The sequence below is a fragment of the Sturnira hondurensis genome, unplaced genomic scaffold (assembly GCF_014824575.4).
Source record: "Sturnira hondurensis isolate 20B ecotype Veracruz unplaced genomic scaffold, ASM1482457v3 Scaffold0003693, whole genome shotgun sequence".
NCBI classification, from domain to species: domain Eukaryota; kingdom Metazoa; phylum Chordata; class Mammalia; order Chiroptera; family Phyllostomidae; genus Sturnira; species Sturnira hondurensis.
In genome coordinates this window covers 4,097,838-4,116,935 of record NW_028076324.1, presented here as the reverse complement: position 1 = coordinate 4,116,935, position 19,098 = coordinate 4,097,838, and the positions used below count along the sequence as shown (strand labels likewise).

General features: G+C 42.7%; 1 protein-coding gene across 1 annotated transcript in view; it reads right to left on the bottom strand.

Moving 5' to 3' along the window:
- PINX1 (PIN2 (TERF1) interacting telomerase inhibitor 1) overlaps positions 1–18,508 on the bottom strand; it is a 73,255-nt gene extending 54,747 nt beyond the window's left edge. The window contains exons 1-5 of the mRNA XM_037042181.1: positions 18,375–18,508; positions 14,314–14,423; positions 10,560–10,652; positions 8,750–8,828; positions 2,966–3,061 (exon numbers count right to left, since the gene is read on the bottom strand). Coding sequence (XP_036898076.1) covers positions 2,966–3,061; positions 8,750–8,828; positions 10,560–10,652; positions 14,314–14,423; positions 18,375–18,393 — 397 coding nt within the window. The 5' untranslated portion in view covers positions 18,394–18,508. The remainder of the gene's footprint in view (positions 1–2,965; positions 3,062–8,749; positions 8,829–10,559; positions 10,653–14,313; positions 14,424–18,374) is intronic.
- Positions 18,509–19,098: the final 590 nt, after the last annotated feature.

Below are 19,098 nucleotides of genomic sequence, written 5' to 3'. Positions count from 1 at the left end.
GCAAGGGCACAGTGTTGGAACCCCAGGACACAGGCAAGACTCAGGGTAGAAGGTGAAATAATAACAAGACAGTTGAATTTTTAAAAGGCAGTGGGGCTACTTTATAGTCTAAGGCCAAAAGAACTGGAGGAGGAGACTTAATGTCCATCACGGGCAGAGTCCCACAGTGGGGAGGAGTCGGCCGTGGGAGACGCAGTGCAGCCCGGGTCTCCCGACCAGCAGGCCCACTCCTGGGACATGTGGTGTGCGTGCCGTTTCCTTGTTTAAGAAGCAAAATACTACAAACTGTCACAGGGATAAGAAGTGTGGGTCAGTTACCATGATGAAGTCGCACAACTATAGTGTCAGCAACTTTTTACCCACCGTTGCACAACCGGGGGGAAAGGCAATGCTCTCGACAACTTCTCACTGTGTGTCGAAAATCATCTGGCAGAAACTGATCTTTTCCCTATGCTTTCCTCTCTGCAGATACGGTATTGCTGAACAATTTTTCAATTAAAAAAAACACATAGGAGTCAGGCTTTTAAAACAAATATGGATGAAATGAACTTTTGAAATTATCTAATAAATTATTTCAAATAAAAATTCTCCACTAAAAAATAACTATGTATCAGAACTAAAATGATAGGCAGTAGCAAATTTCACAATGCTATCTCACTAAAATAAAAGTTGTATCTTCGCTCTTCACACCAAGCTGTATAAAATGCCACGTTTTAACTGTGTGGACCACAGACGAAGTCACAGCATGAACCATCCTCAGCCAATAAGTGAATCGGTTACTTTCACTTATGAGCGTACCCACAGGCTAAAGTCCTCATTATCCAGAATGCCAAACAATCTGAAGTTCCATATAACGGGGACATTTCTGATGTCATAAAACAAACTATTTTAGAGTTCAATGGTGTTTTAAAAATCTTCCCTCACGTTATGCAAGAGAAAACTGAGTCTGAAAGAGGGGGAGTGGTTAAGGGATCTGCCTGAGGGAGCAGAGGCCGGAGGCCAGCGCCCAGCGCCCGGCGTCCTGCCACCTGAGGCAGTCCACTCAGGGGGACACAGTGCGCCACTCACACACTGGGACAACAGTGGCTCTACAAGAGAGAAGTTTCTTTCAGTCAGTTAAAGAACTTTAAAATAATCTTTCCCTGTGAACTGTTAAGATGGATGATAGATAAATATTTTTTCCTTCACTGCCTGGATTTCTGCCTCCTTCTCGCGTCTCCTCTGCTAACCCACAGTCTGCATTTCCTCGGTCTTCCCACTCCACCTCCTCTGCCACCTTTCTCCCAATGGACGCGGAACTCTCTTCCCTGTACACCAATGCCCCCCAGGCAAGGCTAACAAGCGGGGGTCATTTTAAAAGACAAAAAACAAAGGCACAACACAGCAAGCAATTTGACAGGGTCACTTGCAGTTGGCTTAACTAGAAAGAGAAAGCAGATACTTCCAGCATCCATTAGATTAAAGAGGTTTATCCTGGCTTCGGAAAATGCTTCAGATGAACTCACGTAAGTAGTCAGGTACCAAAAGAAAATCGGAATATTCTAATTGTAAAAGTGGAAGTCTAAAAGGACGCCATGCCATCCAAAAGTTATGGGCCTCTTCCAATGTCATTGGCTTGCTCAGTACCCTTCTGCTATCTCTTTTTTTGGGTGGGGGTGACTAAGTGAGAAAAGGAGGGACATTTAATGGGTTGGGTGTGACGTGACCCGGCAGCCTCTCCTCAAAAGGACTGAGGGCCAACAAGGACCATCTTCTGTTCTGCGCAAGTCTGGGGTAGAGAGAAACGCTGATCGAAGTCATACAGAAAAACAACAAAGGAGGTCCTCTCCTGAGAGAAGGAGGAATGACACAGGGCTGGGCAGCGACACCTGCTGGGACAGGCAAGAGGGAAGCATCAGTCTCTCCCTGCACATCCCAAAGCCATTCAGTTCCCCACGTCACTCAGCTCTGCTGTGGACTCTCACTTAATCCAAACTCATTCCTACCTTTTGGGGTCCTGTGCCCCACGAGAACCACCATTAATAGTTTAAAGCAGTGGGAATTTCATTGATTCCAGGAGTTAGGGAATTCCCAATAACACCAACAAGACTAAAGCAAAGAGATGGGTGTGCACATCTAATCTCCCATAGAAGAACCATCAAATGATGCCTATATATCACAACATAAATTATCATCATACTTATACTTTAAGTATATTATGGCAATAAATAGGCTTCTGTGCCTGGAATGGTTACACATTAAGTGCACTTAATGTATAATACTGTTCTATAGGAAAACGTCTGGGGAGTTGAGTTCTAGTTAAATTGTTTCTTACCAATGCAACACCGCCACCTAGTGGTTACAGAGGACAGCTGCACTCACAATTGCGTCCAAGTACTGGGAAGGCCGTGGGGAGGCCATGAAAGAGGAAGGGTAGGATTTCCCACCCAGTTGTCAAAGACGTTTTCTAACACTGTCTTTGCAATGACCGTGGAATCATAAAATGAAGAAATGGTGTGCAGTAATATAAAGATTAGCTGGGGAGTGAGATTTCTCAACCTGGAGATCTCAATACAGAAAATAATTCTGTAAACTGAAAAATTTTAAGAGCTACCCAACAACAACACTATGCTCTGAAAAGCAGGAAAGTGTAACTTAAAATGTTGAGCAGTCAGTTGAAATTATTTCCTGGCCTAACCACATAAAATCCCTTTTCTCCTCCGAATACCACCTTGCCTTCTGCTCCCAGCTTTGCCCACCGCAGAGCCCAGGACTCTGAGCCCGCCTTCTGAGCAGGCGCCTGCAGAGTAACGGTGAGGGCGGGGCCTGGGGCCCCACTCCGGACCTGTCCAGTCCGGCCACCCATGATTCCCCGTTTCAATGGGAAACAAAACATAATGCCAGTGAAGAGCTAAAAGTGTTTTAAGAAGCCCAGTGCAAACACAGAGGTATCAACAACACATTAAGAAAATGCTTAGTTCTCTACCTTTTGTGAACTTCTTATAATGAACACGGTTTTTGGAGGTTTTGGACTTTTCTTCAAGGCTGAAAGATTTCTTTTCCTTGTTGTCTGAGGAGGAGTCTTAAAAAAAAAACAAAAACAGAAAGCATTCCATTAAACTCTCTGTAATTGATTCTCATTTATTCTTGTACAGTGACATGATTTTATTTAAATAAAATCTTTGGGAACCCTATCAATTATTATTGAACTCTAACCAAATGATTAGAAATATTATTCTTAAACTGTGTACTAAAAATCAGGCAATCCTGTTTTCCAGAAATTTATATGATGTTTGAGAAAGAGAAATGAAAACTTGTGTTCACACAAAAATTTACAAACCAATATACATAACAGCCTTATTCGTTATTGTAAAATGCTGAAAATAACCCAAAATTCCCTCGGTGGGTGAATGGCTGAGCAGATTCTGACACACCTTTGTTCCGGAACACCACTCCACAAGGAAGAGCAATAAGCTACTGACGCACCCAACATCCTGGATGGACCCGAAGGGCATGATGCTCAGTGAGAAAGGCCCGGCCACACGCTTCATGACTCGGCTCACATAACATTATTGAAATGACAAAACGACAGAGAGGGGACCTACTGAAGGGTTTCCAGGGGACAAGGCTGAAAGTGGGGCGTTGAAGGCTAGAGGGCAGGAGTGGGCGTGAATACAGAGAGGCGGCATGACGAAGGCAGCTCTTTGGTGGTGATGAAGCAACCCTGTCTCCTGACTGTGGCAGTGGTTACATGAATGTACACATGGGATAAAACTGCTTGCGCACACACACACACACGGCTTGAAATGCAGTGAAGACCGAGTGCGATCTGCTGGTCTAGCTAACAGCCCGCAGTGGCGTTGGTTCCCTGGTTCTGAGGTCGCAGTACCGCTCTGCCAGACGCCACCTCCAGGGAAATTAGACAACGGTGCTCAGGGCTCTTCACAGAGCTGCTGCCGCAACTTCCTGTAAGTCTTAAAGTGTTTCAAAATAAAAAGTTATTTTAAAAAGTAAATAAAGGTAAGACAGCTTAATAATAACCAAAAAACAGATGAGAGATGATAACCAGATGGAGCGTGCAGGCGCAGGGCCGGCCGGCATTGAATGACTGACTCACACACCAGGTTTTACCGGCGGCTCATCTTTAAGGGCAAAAACAAGAAGAAGAAATCATTGAGGAACAAACTCATGTAATTATTTCCTTGACAAAACAGGAAAATGTGAGCCATAAACTAGTGCCTTGGATAAATATCAGAGCAAGTAGCTCCAGGGTTAGAGTCAATTATAGGATAGTAAAAACCTGCCTGTATGTATTCCCTCAGCTTTACCTATTGGTCAAGTCCGTCAAGTTCAGGTAGCAAAGCAACAGAAACAGAACATCATAGGTAGAAGAGAGACTGAATTTTCCTATAGTTATATCAATAGGAAGTAAAATTATAAAGTTAGGCATGGGGGAAAAAGAAACTTTCTGCCTCACTACTGGAGCAAAACGAGCTCTTTTCCATCAAACAACATGTTGGTACCAATCCGTTCCAGGACCTGATTATTCCAAAAGCAGAGTGAGAGCCCTTACAGAGTCAAGGCTCTAACAACACAAAGATCGATGTGTTAAGCTTTCAGACAATGCCTCACATGGGTTAATTATTGGGCTGGCCAAAAGTTCATTTAGTTTTTTCTGTACAACGGCTCTAGTGGTGCTTAGTTGTCTTTAACTTCATTCAAAACACTTTTGTTAGATTGTATTGTGTAAGCTGTCATATCAGTGTGCATTTAAACAAAATCTTATCAAAACTGGTGAATTTCTGTGCAGCCGTTTTAATATTGAAGATGGAAGAAAATATGTAACATTTTTGGCTTATTATGCTTTATTATTTCAAGAAAGGTAAAAATGCAACTGAAATGCAAAAAAAAAAAGATATGTGCAGTGTGTGGAGAAGGCACTGTCAAGGAATGAACGTGTCAAAAGTGGTTTGTGAAGTTTCTTGATACTATTGACATTTTGGCCAAATAATTCTTTGCTGTGGGGCTGTCGTATGCATTGGAAGATATTTAGCAGCACACTTGACCTCTACCCACTAGAAGCCAATAGCAGGAGATAGGCCACCTACTCAAGATATCCAAATCAATAAAGTTATTGGTGAAAATGAAAAATATGTCTTTTATTTTATAAAAAAAACATAGAGACTTTTTGGCCAAACCAATAAATAAACAACCTGAAATACTCTCTTCTGTAGTCACTTCCCAAGAATAGCTCATAATTTTTTTTCTAAAAAATCTTCACCTGAGGACATGCTTATTGATTTTAGAGAGAGAAGAAGAGAGGGAGAGAAACATCAATCAGTCGCCTCTCAAACACACCCAACCAGGGACTGAACTCAAAACCCGGGCATGTGCCCTGACTGGAAATCACACCTGTAACCCTTCGGTCTAGGGGACAACAGTACAACTGAGCGACACCAGCCAGGGCTGGCTTGTGACTTTTTAAAAAGACTTTCCACAAGTTCAGGTAGCAGAGTAACAGAACATCATAGATGAATAATTCTCCTCTTTTTATGGCCAAACACTCCATATGGCACACAACATTCTCAATCGTGATGTTCCAGACAGAAAGCACCTAGCAAGTTATCCGCTTACAGAAGCCATCGTCGACTGAGGGCAGACGGAGTACCGGGCACTGGACTAAGAGCTCTCGATGCGTGTCTGTATTTCACTGCACAACCACCCTACTCAGTAGCTGCTATGATTGTTCACAGAAGGGCCGTGAAGCACAGATGGGTTGAGTAAGGCGCATCTAGGAAGGGGCTATGATGGGACTCCAACCCAGGCAGATGTGAGTGGGGTGAACCCCTACGCCGTCCCCAACAGAGCTGCTCCCCAACATAGGAATCACTGGCGATCCGTCTTCTCCATCTTCCCAGCATGAACTTCCCAAAGCATATCGGAGCAGGGACAGACCTCGGGGGATTTTCTATCTACTTGTTCCTGTGCCCTTTACCCTACAACTGCTCCATTTTGGAGTAGACGCATCAGTCTGGCTCTCCTTCCCACACACCTTCCACCCACTTTTCAAAACAAAAGCACAGCTCTCCTCTCTCCAGAGAGAAACAGGAACAAGCCAAAGTACCAGTGGGAGGGAAGCACCCTTTAATCAGAACAGTGGAAGCAGCCCCCTCCCCACACCACCCTATCACAGAGAGACACGCTTCTGAAGAGATTTACTGTCCTAATAATTGCTTATCAGAATTTAGCATGTATTTTCTTGTTTTAGTAACTGTGATCTACTAATTAAAACAACTTAACCCAAAAAAAGAAATGTTTAAAAAATATACTGATTTTTCTGTCCCACGAGGAGATAAGGGTTATTTCTAGAATCTTTGCAAGATGCTATAAGAGAACAGTATAGAATCTGTTTAACTAAAAGGCAAGTTGTATGAATTTGGTAAGCAATCTTAAGAAAATAAAAATATTATAGCAAAAAAATTTGTTCTTGGGCCATACTGTATCTTCCGCTCTTCAGCTTTAACACAGTAATTTCATCTTTACTGTGACCCAACATTCACTCCCATAAAGAGGACATGGAAGAAAAATAATCTGTGAGCTCTCCAGGTCCACTACTTGGGCAGGTTTTCCCTAACAGGAATCTTCTAAAGGGTTTTCAGCCCCGGGACTGGCAGTCAGCAACAGAACTGCATTGGACTGTACTGAGCTAGGTAGGGAGCAGGCCACCAACTGCCCAGTCCCTATCGCAGGGCTACCAGCACCCTCTAGTGGTCTTGAGGTGGAACTTAATCTATAGATGGGTATCTAACTCTCCCACTGCCAGTGATATAAGATGCTTCTCTGTCTCACACAGAAAAGAACCAGCCTGCACAGATGAAACTGTGGATGGGGCCTCCCAAGGACAAAGCACCACTGTTTGGAACCTGTCATGCACTTTGGAACATGTTAAGCACCTTCCTGACAAATAACGAAGTCCTTGGGTCACTTGAAACATTTCACTGACTGCCCTGCGGTAATGCATCTCAGAAGCATGCTGAGGAAAAGCAGCCAGGTAGCACAGAAAAAACAAACCTACATTTCTATTGACTTTAGCTGTGATCCTCAATGTGAAGATGTTTCTGTTTACAGATAGCAAGGCCTAATGTCCTTGAATTCTCCTCCTGCATAGATCCCGCATTTCCTAATGGCAGTCCAGTCAGTGTGTTCACAAAACACTTGCATTTTTCTTTGGCTAGCAAATGGCCACCTTTTATGTCAGGACCACACACGGGACAGTTCTAACAGTTACCTCATGGATAATAAAAACTGCACAAGTTACAAATTTCAACAAGAAGTCCGTTCTCCTGAGCAAAAACACAGAGTACCCCTGCTTTGAAGCCTGTGGGCTCACCCCCACACAGAGCAGCACGTCTTTCCGCGGTTCGGTGCGTGCTGCAAGTTCACCTGCTGCTAGCATATCCCATCGCTATTTCCCAAGCAGGGGTTGTAGCTCAGGTCTAACTTCACATCTGGTGCAGAGCTCAACAAATGTTCGCTGAACTCAAGTCTAAATTTTTAATTTCATTCCACAACGTTCTTCCTCCTTCAACGTAACAAACACATTTTGAAGTTTACCATGTGCCAAACAATGTGCACAGGGAACAAAAAGAAATTCCCTATGACAATGTTTGCAAAACCCAACTCAAAAATAAATAAATAAATAAATAGAACTGATTCACAAATGGGCAAAAGGCTGGAAAAGACATTTCTCCACAGAAAATACACAAATGGCCAGCAGTACGTGAGAAGTGCTCAAGCTGACTAGTCACGGGGGGAATGCACATCGAAAGCATAGTGAGGTATCACCCCACACCCCACAGGAAGGCCACTATGAGCAACACAGAAAATAACAGGCGTTGGCGAGGATGCGGAGAAACTGAAACGCTCGTGCACTATGGGTGGGGATGGGAAATGACACAGCCACTGTGGAAACACAGCAGCTCCTCAAAAACTTAAAAACATAACTACCGTATGATCCAGCAATCCCGCTTGTGGGTATGAGCCCCAAAGAATCGAAAACAGGGACTTGAATAGACATTTACACACCCATGTTCGCAGCATGGTTCACGAGAGCCACCAAGTGAGAAGAGGTGCAGCCCACGCGTCTGTCAATGGACAAATGGATAAGGAGAACGCGGTCCCCCACCCTGTCCTCCCCATGACAGCAGCACCCTTCTGCTAACTTGATAGGGAAACCCCAACGGTCGACTGCTTCACTTCTAGTGCCTACAGCTTAGGAATACAATTTCTGACAGCGAGCCCCTTGCAACAAATTCCACTGTACCCCAGAAACCCAAATCTTCTACAGTGAAAGATAAAACAACTTCATTAAGCAGAATCAACACAAAAAAGGCTTTGCTATTAAGCCTCCACAGGCTGCTAATTCATGGTCCCAACTGATATTTCTTGCTTTATATATTAAAAATATGCTTTTAGACACACTCAAAAATCCCTGGAAAGACCACTTTACTCTTTGAGGTTGTAAATTGAATGGATTTACCTTGCCATCCTCTTGATTTAGAAAAAAATGTTTGCTTACTTCATACAATCAAATAGGGTCACACAATAAAAGCTCTATTAAAAAACAGAAAAAAACCTATTTCTAATAACTTCAATAAATTAACCTGCAGACAGGTGATGCTTACAATAAAAATAGTTGGTAGAAATATTTTAAACTGAGAGACTGTATCTCCCATAAACCAAATGAATAACGGAGCACAGATTTCCCCACCTACTGTTTCTGGCCCATGGCAAGTGTTCAGTTCAGCCAGAAGCTGGTTAAAATCATCCTGGTGAGCAATCCAGTTGTCCTGAAAATCAAAAAAAAAAAAATCATTAGAGGCATGTCTGTAATTTGCCTACACTGATTGGTTAAGAAAAGATATATTTTGGAAGCAAGGAAATACGGTTTTTAATGTGAAATTTTCAGTGTTTCATCAAAATATTGATGAAACAATATTGATATAAATTTGAAGTGCAATTTATTTATTTTAGTATTAAAAATGGGCTTCTTGAAAGCTTCAGTCCTGACTTCAGACGTGGACAACTTATCAACAGTCAATTTATAATCAAACAATCAGTAGGAACCCTGGTGCTAAATAGTAAAGCAAAGCAGTATAAAAGTTTTCCCAGGGGAAAATTATGTAAGTCAAAGGTAAAAAGCTGTGACAGACCTGGGACTTTCTTCTTCGCTCATTCGAGCTTCAAATACTTTGCCCGGTTCTGCCTGCTGGCAGGGAACCCTATTTCACAAAATACCACTGAGGAAGGGAGGAGGAAGGCCTCAACCTCCATGAACCAATCGGCACCCATTTGTAAGGTGATAAGCTAACACGCTCATTATAACAAAGAGCATCAGGCTTTGAGAGAGAATGAGTATCTCCAAGACAACCTACACCAGTGGGAAGTAAGGTATCCATCTGCCTCATGCACTCTGTTTTACGACTGCTTAAGGGCAAGTCTTAGCAGATGGGTTTACTGAGCAATGCTTCTCCTAAAAAATTAAGTACTTCTGTATATGTATCTCTCAACCACCTTCGAAATCAACCTCCATCTTCAGTTACTTAAAATTTAAGTTTGAAGTCCAGAAAATTTTTTTAAAATATTTTATTTTATTTATCTTTAGAGGGGAAGGGAAGGAGAGAGGAAGAGAAACATCAATGTATGGTTGCTTCTCGTGCATCCCCTGCTGGGAACTGGCCCCTGCTGGGAACTGGCCTACAACTCAGGAATGTCCCCCTGACTGGGAATCGAACCGCGAACGTCTGGTTCGCAGGCCCGCGCTCAATCCACTGAGCTACACCAGCCAGGGCCTTGAAGTCCAGAAAATTTTAGCTGACTTAGTTTACTGCTCAGGGCTGCTGAACTAATCAAAGTAATTTGGTTTGCCTAGAGTAATTCTCCAGATTCTCTACCAGGTTCTGTCGGTTGTAAAAGTTTAAGACCAGAGCTTTCAGCTTAGACACTTTCCAAAGCAAATAATAATACTGAAAATGAAAATCACCACAGGACAGGCCATTGATTTTTAAATACAGTGTTATATTTTCAAAGTGTCAGTGCCTAAGGGGAAGTACAAATAAATTTAACTGCTGCACACCAACAGTCGGAAACAGACAATGGTACAAGAAAAGAACACCACTTTCTTGCAGAAGAATCTTTTCATTTTTTCCTAAAACTAAATGTCAGCAACTTTTAATAAGATAGGCTAATATTAGAACACAGGCAAAGATAAAACTTCTTTTCTGTCCTGAAATGAGTACTTCTATAAAAAGAATACTTTTTGCAAAGTTTAGCATAAAACCAGTTTGCATCTTTTACACATAAGCAAGTCAAGAACCCCACGGAGACAGTCAGGAAAAGAGAGGCCACGACACCTGACGAAGAGCCAGCTGAGCTACGACTGGGATTTTCACTTTACCAAAACACGGAGGGTGCACACTTGAGTAGTTAAAAACTGACCAATTTGTTTGACTTAAAACTTATATGTTAACAAAAAAGTCAATTATGCAAGGAAAACCCTGAGCATGCAAACTGTTGCTCACTTCATTATTGATCGTAGCTCCAAGTCCCAAGTGATTGTTTTTAACTTGAACTTTAATATGATCTGTGGCTCCTTGCTCTTGAGCCCCTAAACCCTGTGGAGAGGAAACACAAAGAGAGTTAGCTTTTTTATCAGGTATAAAGAGTGACTCTATGTATCTTCCCTATCAACCATTCAGTTAATTTCTAAACATCTACGAATAAGGCACTATGTGGGCCCTCAAAGAGAATACGGTCTAATGGATTCTTACGTGTCTGCCATGTGAAAAATGCACTTACAATAATGAGCAAAATGGCACTTACAAAATGGATCTTCAACTTTATTTAAGACCTCCAGGGATGGGACTTCCGGCCAAGATGGAGGCGCGGGTGGAAACACTGTGCCCCCTCCCACAAATTTAAAGACAGCTAAGTTTTAGAAACAAAAACGCAGCCAAAACAGTGAAAATTAAACTGTACGGAAGTCCAACAACAATGAATCACCCAGCCAGACCAGTAAGAGGGGCAGAGTCAGCGGCGGAGCGGGTTGGGCAGGAAAGACCGTTCGGTCCAACTGACCCAGGAGCGGAGGCGGTTGGTGGATCCCAGGTGTGGGGTGGCGACGGTCACTAGTGAGGGTGCACGGCAGCTGGCTGACCGCAGTCACACATTCACACGCAGATAAACCAAGCGAAGGAGTGAGACACAGTGAGACAGACTGCTCAGGCTAGGGCCCCAGCGACAGGAATTAGAGCCTGAAAGCACCAACTGGAAAGACTTTCTCGGGGTTGAGGGGCCGGGAGAGGCCCCCAGGCTCACAGAGAGTTCATTGGAGAGACCCACAGGGTCCTGGAGAGTACACGGACCCACGCACCCGGGAACCAGCACCAGAGGGGCCCAGTTTGCTTGTGGGAAGCTGCAGAGGGGACAGAAATCTGAGAGAGAGTGGAGCAGGGCAAAGCGCCATTTTTTCCCCCTCTGACCCCACCCCCACATATACTGTCACAACTCAACACCTGGGTCACCCCGCCCTGGTGTCACCTAAGGTTCCACCCCTCATACATAACAGGTGCGAACAGACCAAACATTATGACTCAAGAACAGCTCAAAGCCCCAGAGCCTATAATTCTAAGTGACCAAGAAAAAGCCAGCCTTTCAGATGCACAGTTCAAAACACTGGTGATCAGGATGCTCATAGAACAGGTTGATTTTAGCCACAAATTAGAGGAACATATGAAGGTTAAACTGATTGAAATGAAGGGAAATGCACAGGAAACCAATGGTGATGGAAAGGAAACTGGGACTCAAATCAAGGGAGTGGACCAGAAGGAAGGAAGAAAGGCCCAAACAGAAAAATGCGAAGTAACAAGAATTCAAAAAAAATGAGGAGAAGCTTAGGAACCTCCAGGACATCTTTAAACATTCCAACATCTGGATTATAGGGGTACCAGAAGGGGAAAAGAAACAGCCACGAGTGGAAAACTTATTTGAACAAATAATAAAGGAGAACTTCCCCAGTCTGGAAAAGGAAATAGACTTCCAGGAAATCCAGGAAGCTCAGAGAGTCCCAAAGAAGTTGGACCCAAGAAGGAACACACCAAGGCACATCATAATTACATTAGCCAAGATTAAAAAGAAGGAGAGAATTCTAGAAGCAGCAAGAGATAAGGAGACAGTCACCTACAAAGGAGTTCCCATCAAACTATCAGCTGATTTCTCAAAAGAGACTTTATAGGCAAGAAGGAGCTGAAAAGAAGTATTCCAAGTCATGAAATCCAAAGACCTACAGCCAAGATTGCTCTATCCAGTCAAGCTTTCATTTAGAATGGAAGGGCAGATAAAGTGCTTCTCACTTTATCTTTTTTGATAAGGTCAAATTCAAGGAGTTCATCATCACCAAGCCCTTATTATATGAAATGTTAAAGGGACTTATCTAAGAAAAAGAAGATAAAAATAGGAACAGTGAAAGGACAGCAAACTCACAGTTATTAACAACCACACCTAAAACAAAAGCAAAATTAAGAGGACAGCTAGATCAGGAGTGGAAGCATAGAAATGGAAATCACATGGAGGGTTAGCAACAGGGGAGTGGGAGGAGGAGAAGGAGGGAGAAGGTACAGAGAATAAGTAGCATAGACAGTAGGTAGAAAATAGACAGGGGGGAGGGCAGGAATACTATGGGAAATACAGAATCTAAAGAACTTGTGACACATGGACATGAACAAAAGGGGGGAATGGTGGGGGAGGGGTATGCAGGGTAGAGGGGAGTGAAGGGGGGGAACGAGACAACTGCAATGGCATAATCAATAAAATATATTTAAAACAACAAAACAAAAAAAAAGAAAAAAAAAGACCTCCATGTAAAAACTTTGAAGAATATGCCTTTTCTAAGGCTCCAAATCAGAGTTCCACCACAGAACTGTTAGAAGCCCATAGAATTCTTACGAATCTATGGCTCTGTCCATTACATAATCTTACAAGCAACACTGAGAAAGGAGAAGGGGATGCCAAGTCCCCTGCATCAATTGACACTCATTTGTGAGGTGTCCCAGAGAGCGTGGTGTGTGGCAGCCCCTAAAAGGCACCCACCAGGTGGCTTCAGCAGAGTGAATGAAGAGGAAATCAGATGATATAAAGGGGCTTGACCTCATGGGACTTTGGAAATTACAGTAGAAAGTTGGATCTTATTTTTTAAAACAATGGAAATCACTGCATGTTTAAGCAGAGGAATGACAAGATCTAACTTCTGTATTTGTAAAGGCTCATTCTGGCCGTTGTACGGCAAGCGGCCCGGGGAGGGGGAGGAGGGAAGCGGAAGGGAGGCTGCTGTGCCATGAGAGCATCAGCGTGGATGACGCCCTGGGTGGAGGGAGTGACAACTGGGACGCAGAGAGTGAGAGGTGCAGGGACCAAGGGGACGCCCAGGTTCCCATCTGGAGTAAGTGGGCAGACGGGGCACAATGTGCAAACATGGGGAAACTTGAGAAGAAAAAGATCTGAGGGGATCAGGATAAACTCGACTAATTTATAAACTTGGAGCTCAGATTTAGGCTAGATACAGAAAAGTAAAAGAATTAGATAATCTCAGAATTTATGTGACTTAAAGCAGGGTACAACAAAAAGGAGCTCATCTGAGCAGAGTACAGAGGGGGCCTGGGGCTCCAAAGCTCGACGGTCTGGAGGACAAGGAGCCAGTGGCCAAGGCAGGAGCGGCTGGTGAGGCAGGAGGAAAGACGACGAGGAGAAGCAGAGCTGTGGAGGTCAGGGCAGTGCATTTCAAGAGGGAAGTAGTCAGTTACGCCCAGTGCTGCTAAGGGATTAAGTAACGTGAGGACCAAAAAGGGTCTGTTGGTGTGGCAACAAGATCGTCACTTAAAGACCTTGACAAAAACCATTCAAGTGTAGAGACATCAGTACAAGTCCTATTTGAGTCAGGAATAACTGAAACGTGAGGGAAAGAAAAAAAATGTGTAGTCTAGCTATAAAAGGGAATAAAATATACTGTTAGCAACATAAAAGTGTGATGGTTAGGTGAAACTAATTAAAAGGCCTGTCTATGAAAGATGCTAATCATGCCGTTTAAATGATAAACAAAGAGCTGACATGTACGTTCAATTCTAACTTGATCATCACAATCTCACTACAGTTTAGTTATTCCTCTGCAATTACTTATTGATCCAAATCATACATATTCCTCAGTCTCCTAAGAAAGCTGCATTCTCCCAATTTGTAATCTCCTTGCATGGCTCAGACTTCTTTTGCTCTTCTCCAAAATACCTTTCCTTTAGACCACCCCATCTTCTCCAGCATTCTCTGGCCAAACTTGGAATCATCATTACTCCACGTGGTGTTTCTCGGATCCACAGCCCATTTCTGCTTCCGTCGACCTGCAAAATGACAAAGTATCTCTTTAGTACCTTATCTTTCAAACCTGGAAAATACATATACACCTAATACATATATACTTGCATAAAATATGACATTTATTATATTTTATTAGATACACGTATCAGATTCAGCATCAGACTGGATCATTTACTCTGGATTCCCCAATAACTATATACTCACAACATACAAACTGACTTTGTCTTTATAAGACAAAAATAAAGATACCCCAATTCCCTCCAAAGGTGAAAAATCAAAATAGCTAGATATACCATCAGTTGGGCTTTCCATAGTCAGCTGAAGGCAGCAACTTATTAAAGCACCTGTCAACACCAGCAGCATCAGCAGCAGCAGCAGGTCAGTCACATCAGCAGCAGCCGCCAGTATAGCTTTTGGTGCCGTGCATTATGTGCCAAATGCTCCCCGCATGTTACCAGATTCAATTTTCACGGTAACCAGTGAAGGTATATATTCTTATCTCCACGTTTCAGATGAGAAAATCTGAGGCTTAGAGACAGAAACATGCCTAACTTCCCCAAGCCAAATCCAGAGCCTTTATACAAACAAAGGTCCTACTGACGTCAGAGCTTACAGTCTTACGGTCCCGGGGAGAAAGTCGACTGTGCCTTCCATACATGATCTGCAGATACTAATGATGCCTTCCTTTTTCTCACTGAAAAGTAATATAACTAAAGTAATACAACTCCTATAAATTTCCAGAATAAATTACCTGCTTCTTTTTTGGCATTTAATGAACATTTTTCTATATTATGGTTATTTGTATCCATCTTTTATGTTTCTTATTAGACCATAATCTCCTATGGTCTTATTTGAATCTTATTCTTTCTTACGATTTGTTGCAAGAACTAAAAAGCACTGTTCATGACAGGCACTCAATAAATATGTGAGTGAATGTACAATTGCATAAAAAAATCCTAGGAATAAATTTAACCACAGATGTAAAAGACCCATACTCAGAAAATTATAAGACACTGAAAAAAGACATTGAGGTGATACAAATAAGTGGAAGCATATACTGTGTTCATGGATAGGAAAAGTCAACACCCTTAAAATGTCCATACTACCCAAAATAATCTATAGATTCAATGTAATTCCTATCAAGATACACACCAATATTTTTTCACAGAACTAGAAAAATTATTCCAAAAATTTATAAAGAACCACAAAAGACCACAAATAACCTCAGTGATCTTGAGAAAGAACAAAAGTAGAGCAGTCACACTACCTGATATCAGATTATACAAGGCCATAGTAATTAAGAAGCACAGTACTGGCATAAAAACAGACATATATAGATCAATGAAACAGAACAGAGAGCCCAGAAATAAAGCCACAGCTGTATGGTCAATTAATATCTGACAAAGAAGGCAAGAACAAACTCTTGGGTAAAGACAGTCTATTCAATTAATGGTGTTAAAAACTGGATAGATATATGCAAAAAATGAAACTAGACCACCTTTTTACACCGTCGTACACAAGAATAAACTCAAAATGGATTAAAAACTTAAATGCAAGACTCTAAACCATAAAAACCCTAGAAGAAAACACAGGCAGTAAAATCTCAGATGTTTCTCATAGCAATATTTTTTCGGCTACATCTCCTCAGGCAAGGAAAGTAAAAGAAAAAAACTAACAAACAGGACTACATCAAACTAAAAAAGTTTTTGTGCAGCCAAGGAAACCATCAACAAATGAAAAAGACATCCAAGGAATTGGAGAACATATTCACCATATTCGCCTTATGCCCCAACAATTCCACCTCTGGGAAGAGATCTTAAGAAACTTGAAACACTAATTTGAAAAAATATATGCACCCCTATGTTCACTGCAGCATTATTTACAATAGCCAAGATTTGGAAGTAGCCCAAGTGCCCATCAGTAGATGAGTGGATACAAAGCTGTGGTACATTTACACAATGAACACTACTTAGCTATAAAAAAAAAGGAAAATCTTACCTTTTGTGACATGATGGACCTGGGGACTATTATGCTAAGTGAAACAAGCAGTCACAGAAAGACAAACACCATATGATTTCACACTTACATGTGGAATCTAATAAAAGAGAAACTTACAAACAAAACAGAAACAGACTCATAGAGACAGAGAACAGACTGACAGCTGTCAGAGGGGATGGGGTTTAGAAGGCTGGGTGTCAACGTGAAGGAATTAAACAAACAAACAAACAAACAAACAAACAAAAATCACACAGAAGCTGAGAACAGTATGATGATTACCAAAGGAAATGGGGGACCAGGGGAGGCAGAGGAAGACAGTAAGGGAGGGATAAATGGTGACCAAAGGAGACTTGACCTTGGGTGGTATATAGATAATGTGTCATAAAACTGTACGCCTGAAACCTGTATAATTTTACTAACCAAAGTCACCCCAATAAATTTTGTAAAATTTTAAAAATAAAATAAAAAAGAACTTTGCTGTGTTTTCAGATTCTCATATTTAAAATAAGGACAGTAGCCCAAAAGACCTAATCACAAGAATGCCATAGGCATTAATTTTGCAAAACTTTTGAAAACACATAAAATATTATATATTATCACGACAAAGGTTTGAAAATTTGGGGTTATGGTGCAGAGAGAACTGAAAATATTCCCCTAAAATCACATAATTTGAATTACTGATATCTACAAATAGACTTTACACCTGTATACTACTTCATACTTTGAACCACTCTCACATTCACGTTTCACTGGCTTTTTAAATCATCCTAGTGATGAAGATAATAAAGTTTTTTTTAAGCCCCACAGAAAACTAGTCACGGAAAGAGATATAAATGAATAGCAGAGCCTGGGACAATGTTCTCCAGTGCCTACTGAATTCAGCCCGCATCAAAGAACACTAAAACCGAAAGAGAGCTCGGGGATCTAGGCTCTAAGGTCACCACCTAACTAAAACATATTCCTTTCTATGAGTCCCTATTTGAAAACAGTAGAAAACTGCTGGTACTAGTGGCAATAATGTAAAGATATAGAGATAACGTGATCAATACTGTCAATTTCTAGCCTAATGACTTGGGGTGATTTTTTTTTCCCCTCTGAGCGTTCATTTCTGCTCCTATAATCTGGAATGGAGCCTAACCCATTTCGTTCTGTGCTCACATTCCTCCTTCCCCTTAGATAAGAGGATGTTGACAACATTTATTTCACAAAGTCCCAGGGTATTTGTTGGTCTATTGAGTTGTTTCTCTTCATTGCTCACCACACACTTGCAAAGTAATAACCAAAGCACGACCGCCCTCTGGCGGCAGGCGATCTTAGTTACAGGGACCATTCAGAAACTACACAGCAGCTCCAGAAAGGAAGTTAATGAACTTCTCGAAGTGACGGTTAAGTGTCAAAAGGCAAAGGAGACAGGATGAGGCATCTCGGCCAACACTCGTGTCACAGAAGAGTGCTAATTCCAACAAAGTCAAAACCGCCACAGTATTACTTAGCCCTGCACCTCCTAAAACAGGCTTCTTCTAGTCTTTGATGCTACTAATTCCTTTGCATTTCTATTTCTAGGTTCGATGCATCTTCGAGAATGAGATTTCAATGCCTAAGGAGATTCTGCAGGCCTAATTTCCTCCTTCTAACCTAACCTGCTGTAACTAACCCAGGGAAGTGAAAAGAATCAGTTTGGGTTCCCAAGACTGGTGTCCTGATTCTCATTCAAATCCACCGCGCGCGTACTCAGCTCTGAACTCGCGGTCTCTTTCACTAGCAAGCCCGTAGCTAACATTTGAGGAAGGTTGGGCTGGGAAAGCTCCGCGGCAGGCAGGGCGAGCCGAACCCGGCTTTCCAATGCCCGGGCCCGCAGGATCCTCCAACATATTGAGCGCCAGGGACCCGCACTCCTCGTTACTGGGTCCCATCGGGGGCGTAACCCGGAACCTTCGCCCTCGCGCCCCAGTCGGGCCTCCGCGCTCAACACTCACGCTCAGCCAGCATCGACATGTCGCAGAGCCTGTGACGCCGGCGGCCTCCGGATCTGAGAAACTGGAGCTACGGGACGGACAGCTACAGTGGAAGTTAGAACCACCTGACATGCACGCCACTAGAAGTGCAATGGTGAGGGCGCGCGCCAGTGACGTCAGGATGTGCGACCGGTTGCTGGCTGCAAGGCGGCGAGTGGGCGGAGCGGGGTGGGGGACACCTGGCAGGTGGGAGAAGGCCGAGGGCAGATGGGTGAGCAGGGGTCTCCGGAACGAAGGGAGGTGGAGAAGATCGATTCCTTCGCTCAAACAAGTTTGTGTACCATGGATATACGTAAAGCCTTTTTAAGAGTTTGCCGCACAGCAAGCTCTCTCATCATTGGTTCCTAAATGTCAAGCAGTGGTCTTTCTGGAAAGAAGAAATCTGCCCTCAAGTAGTCCACAGTCTAATGCGGAAAAGAAATATGAAAACAACAGTCTTTATTTAAAATGGGGCTTGTGGAACTCGTTTGGAGGGGAAGACTGCACTGCACTGTAGGGTCCCATATCTTAATGTTCTACTTCCGCTCCGGGGGGGGGGGGCGGGGGAGAGCAGGGAGGAGGGAGGAGAGAGAGGGAGAGAATCTCAAGTTAGGGAGGTAAGTAAATCTGGCGGAAGTGTTCTCTTTAAATAACATAATGCCTTCAACAAGACAGTTGTTTTTATTTTTCTCCATTACGGTGTGCA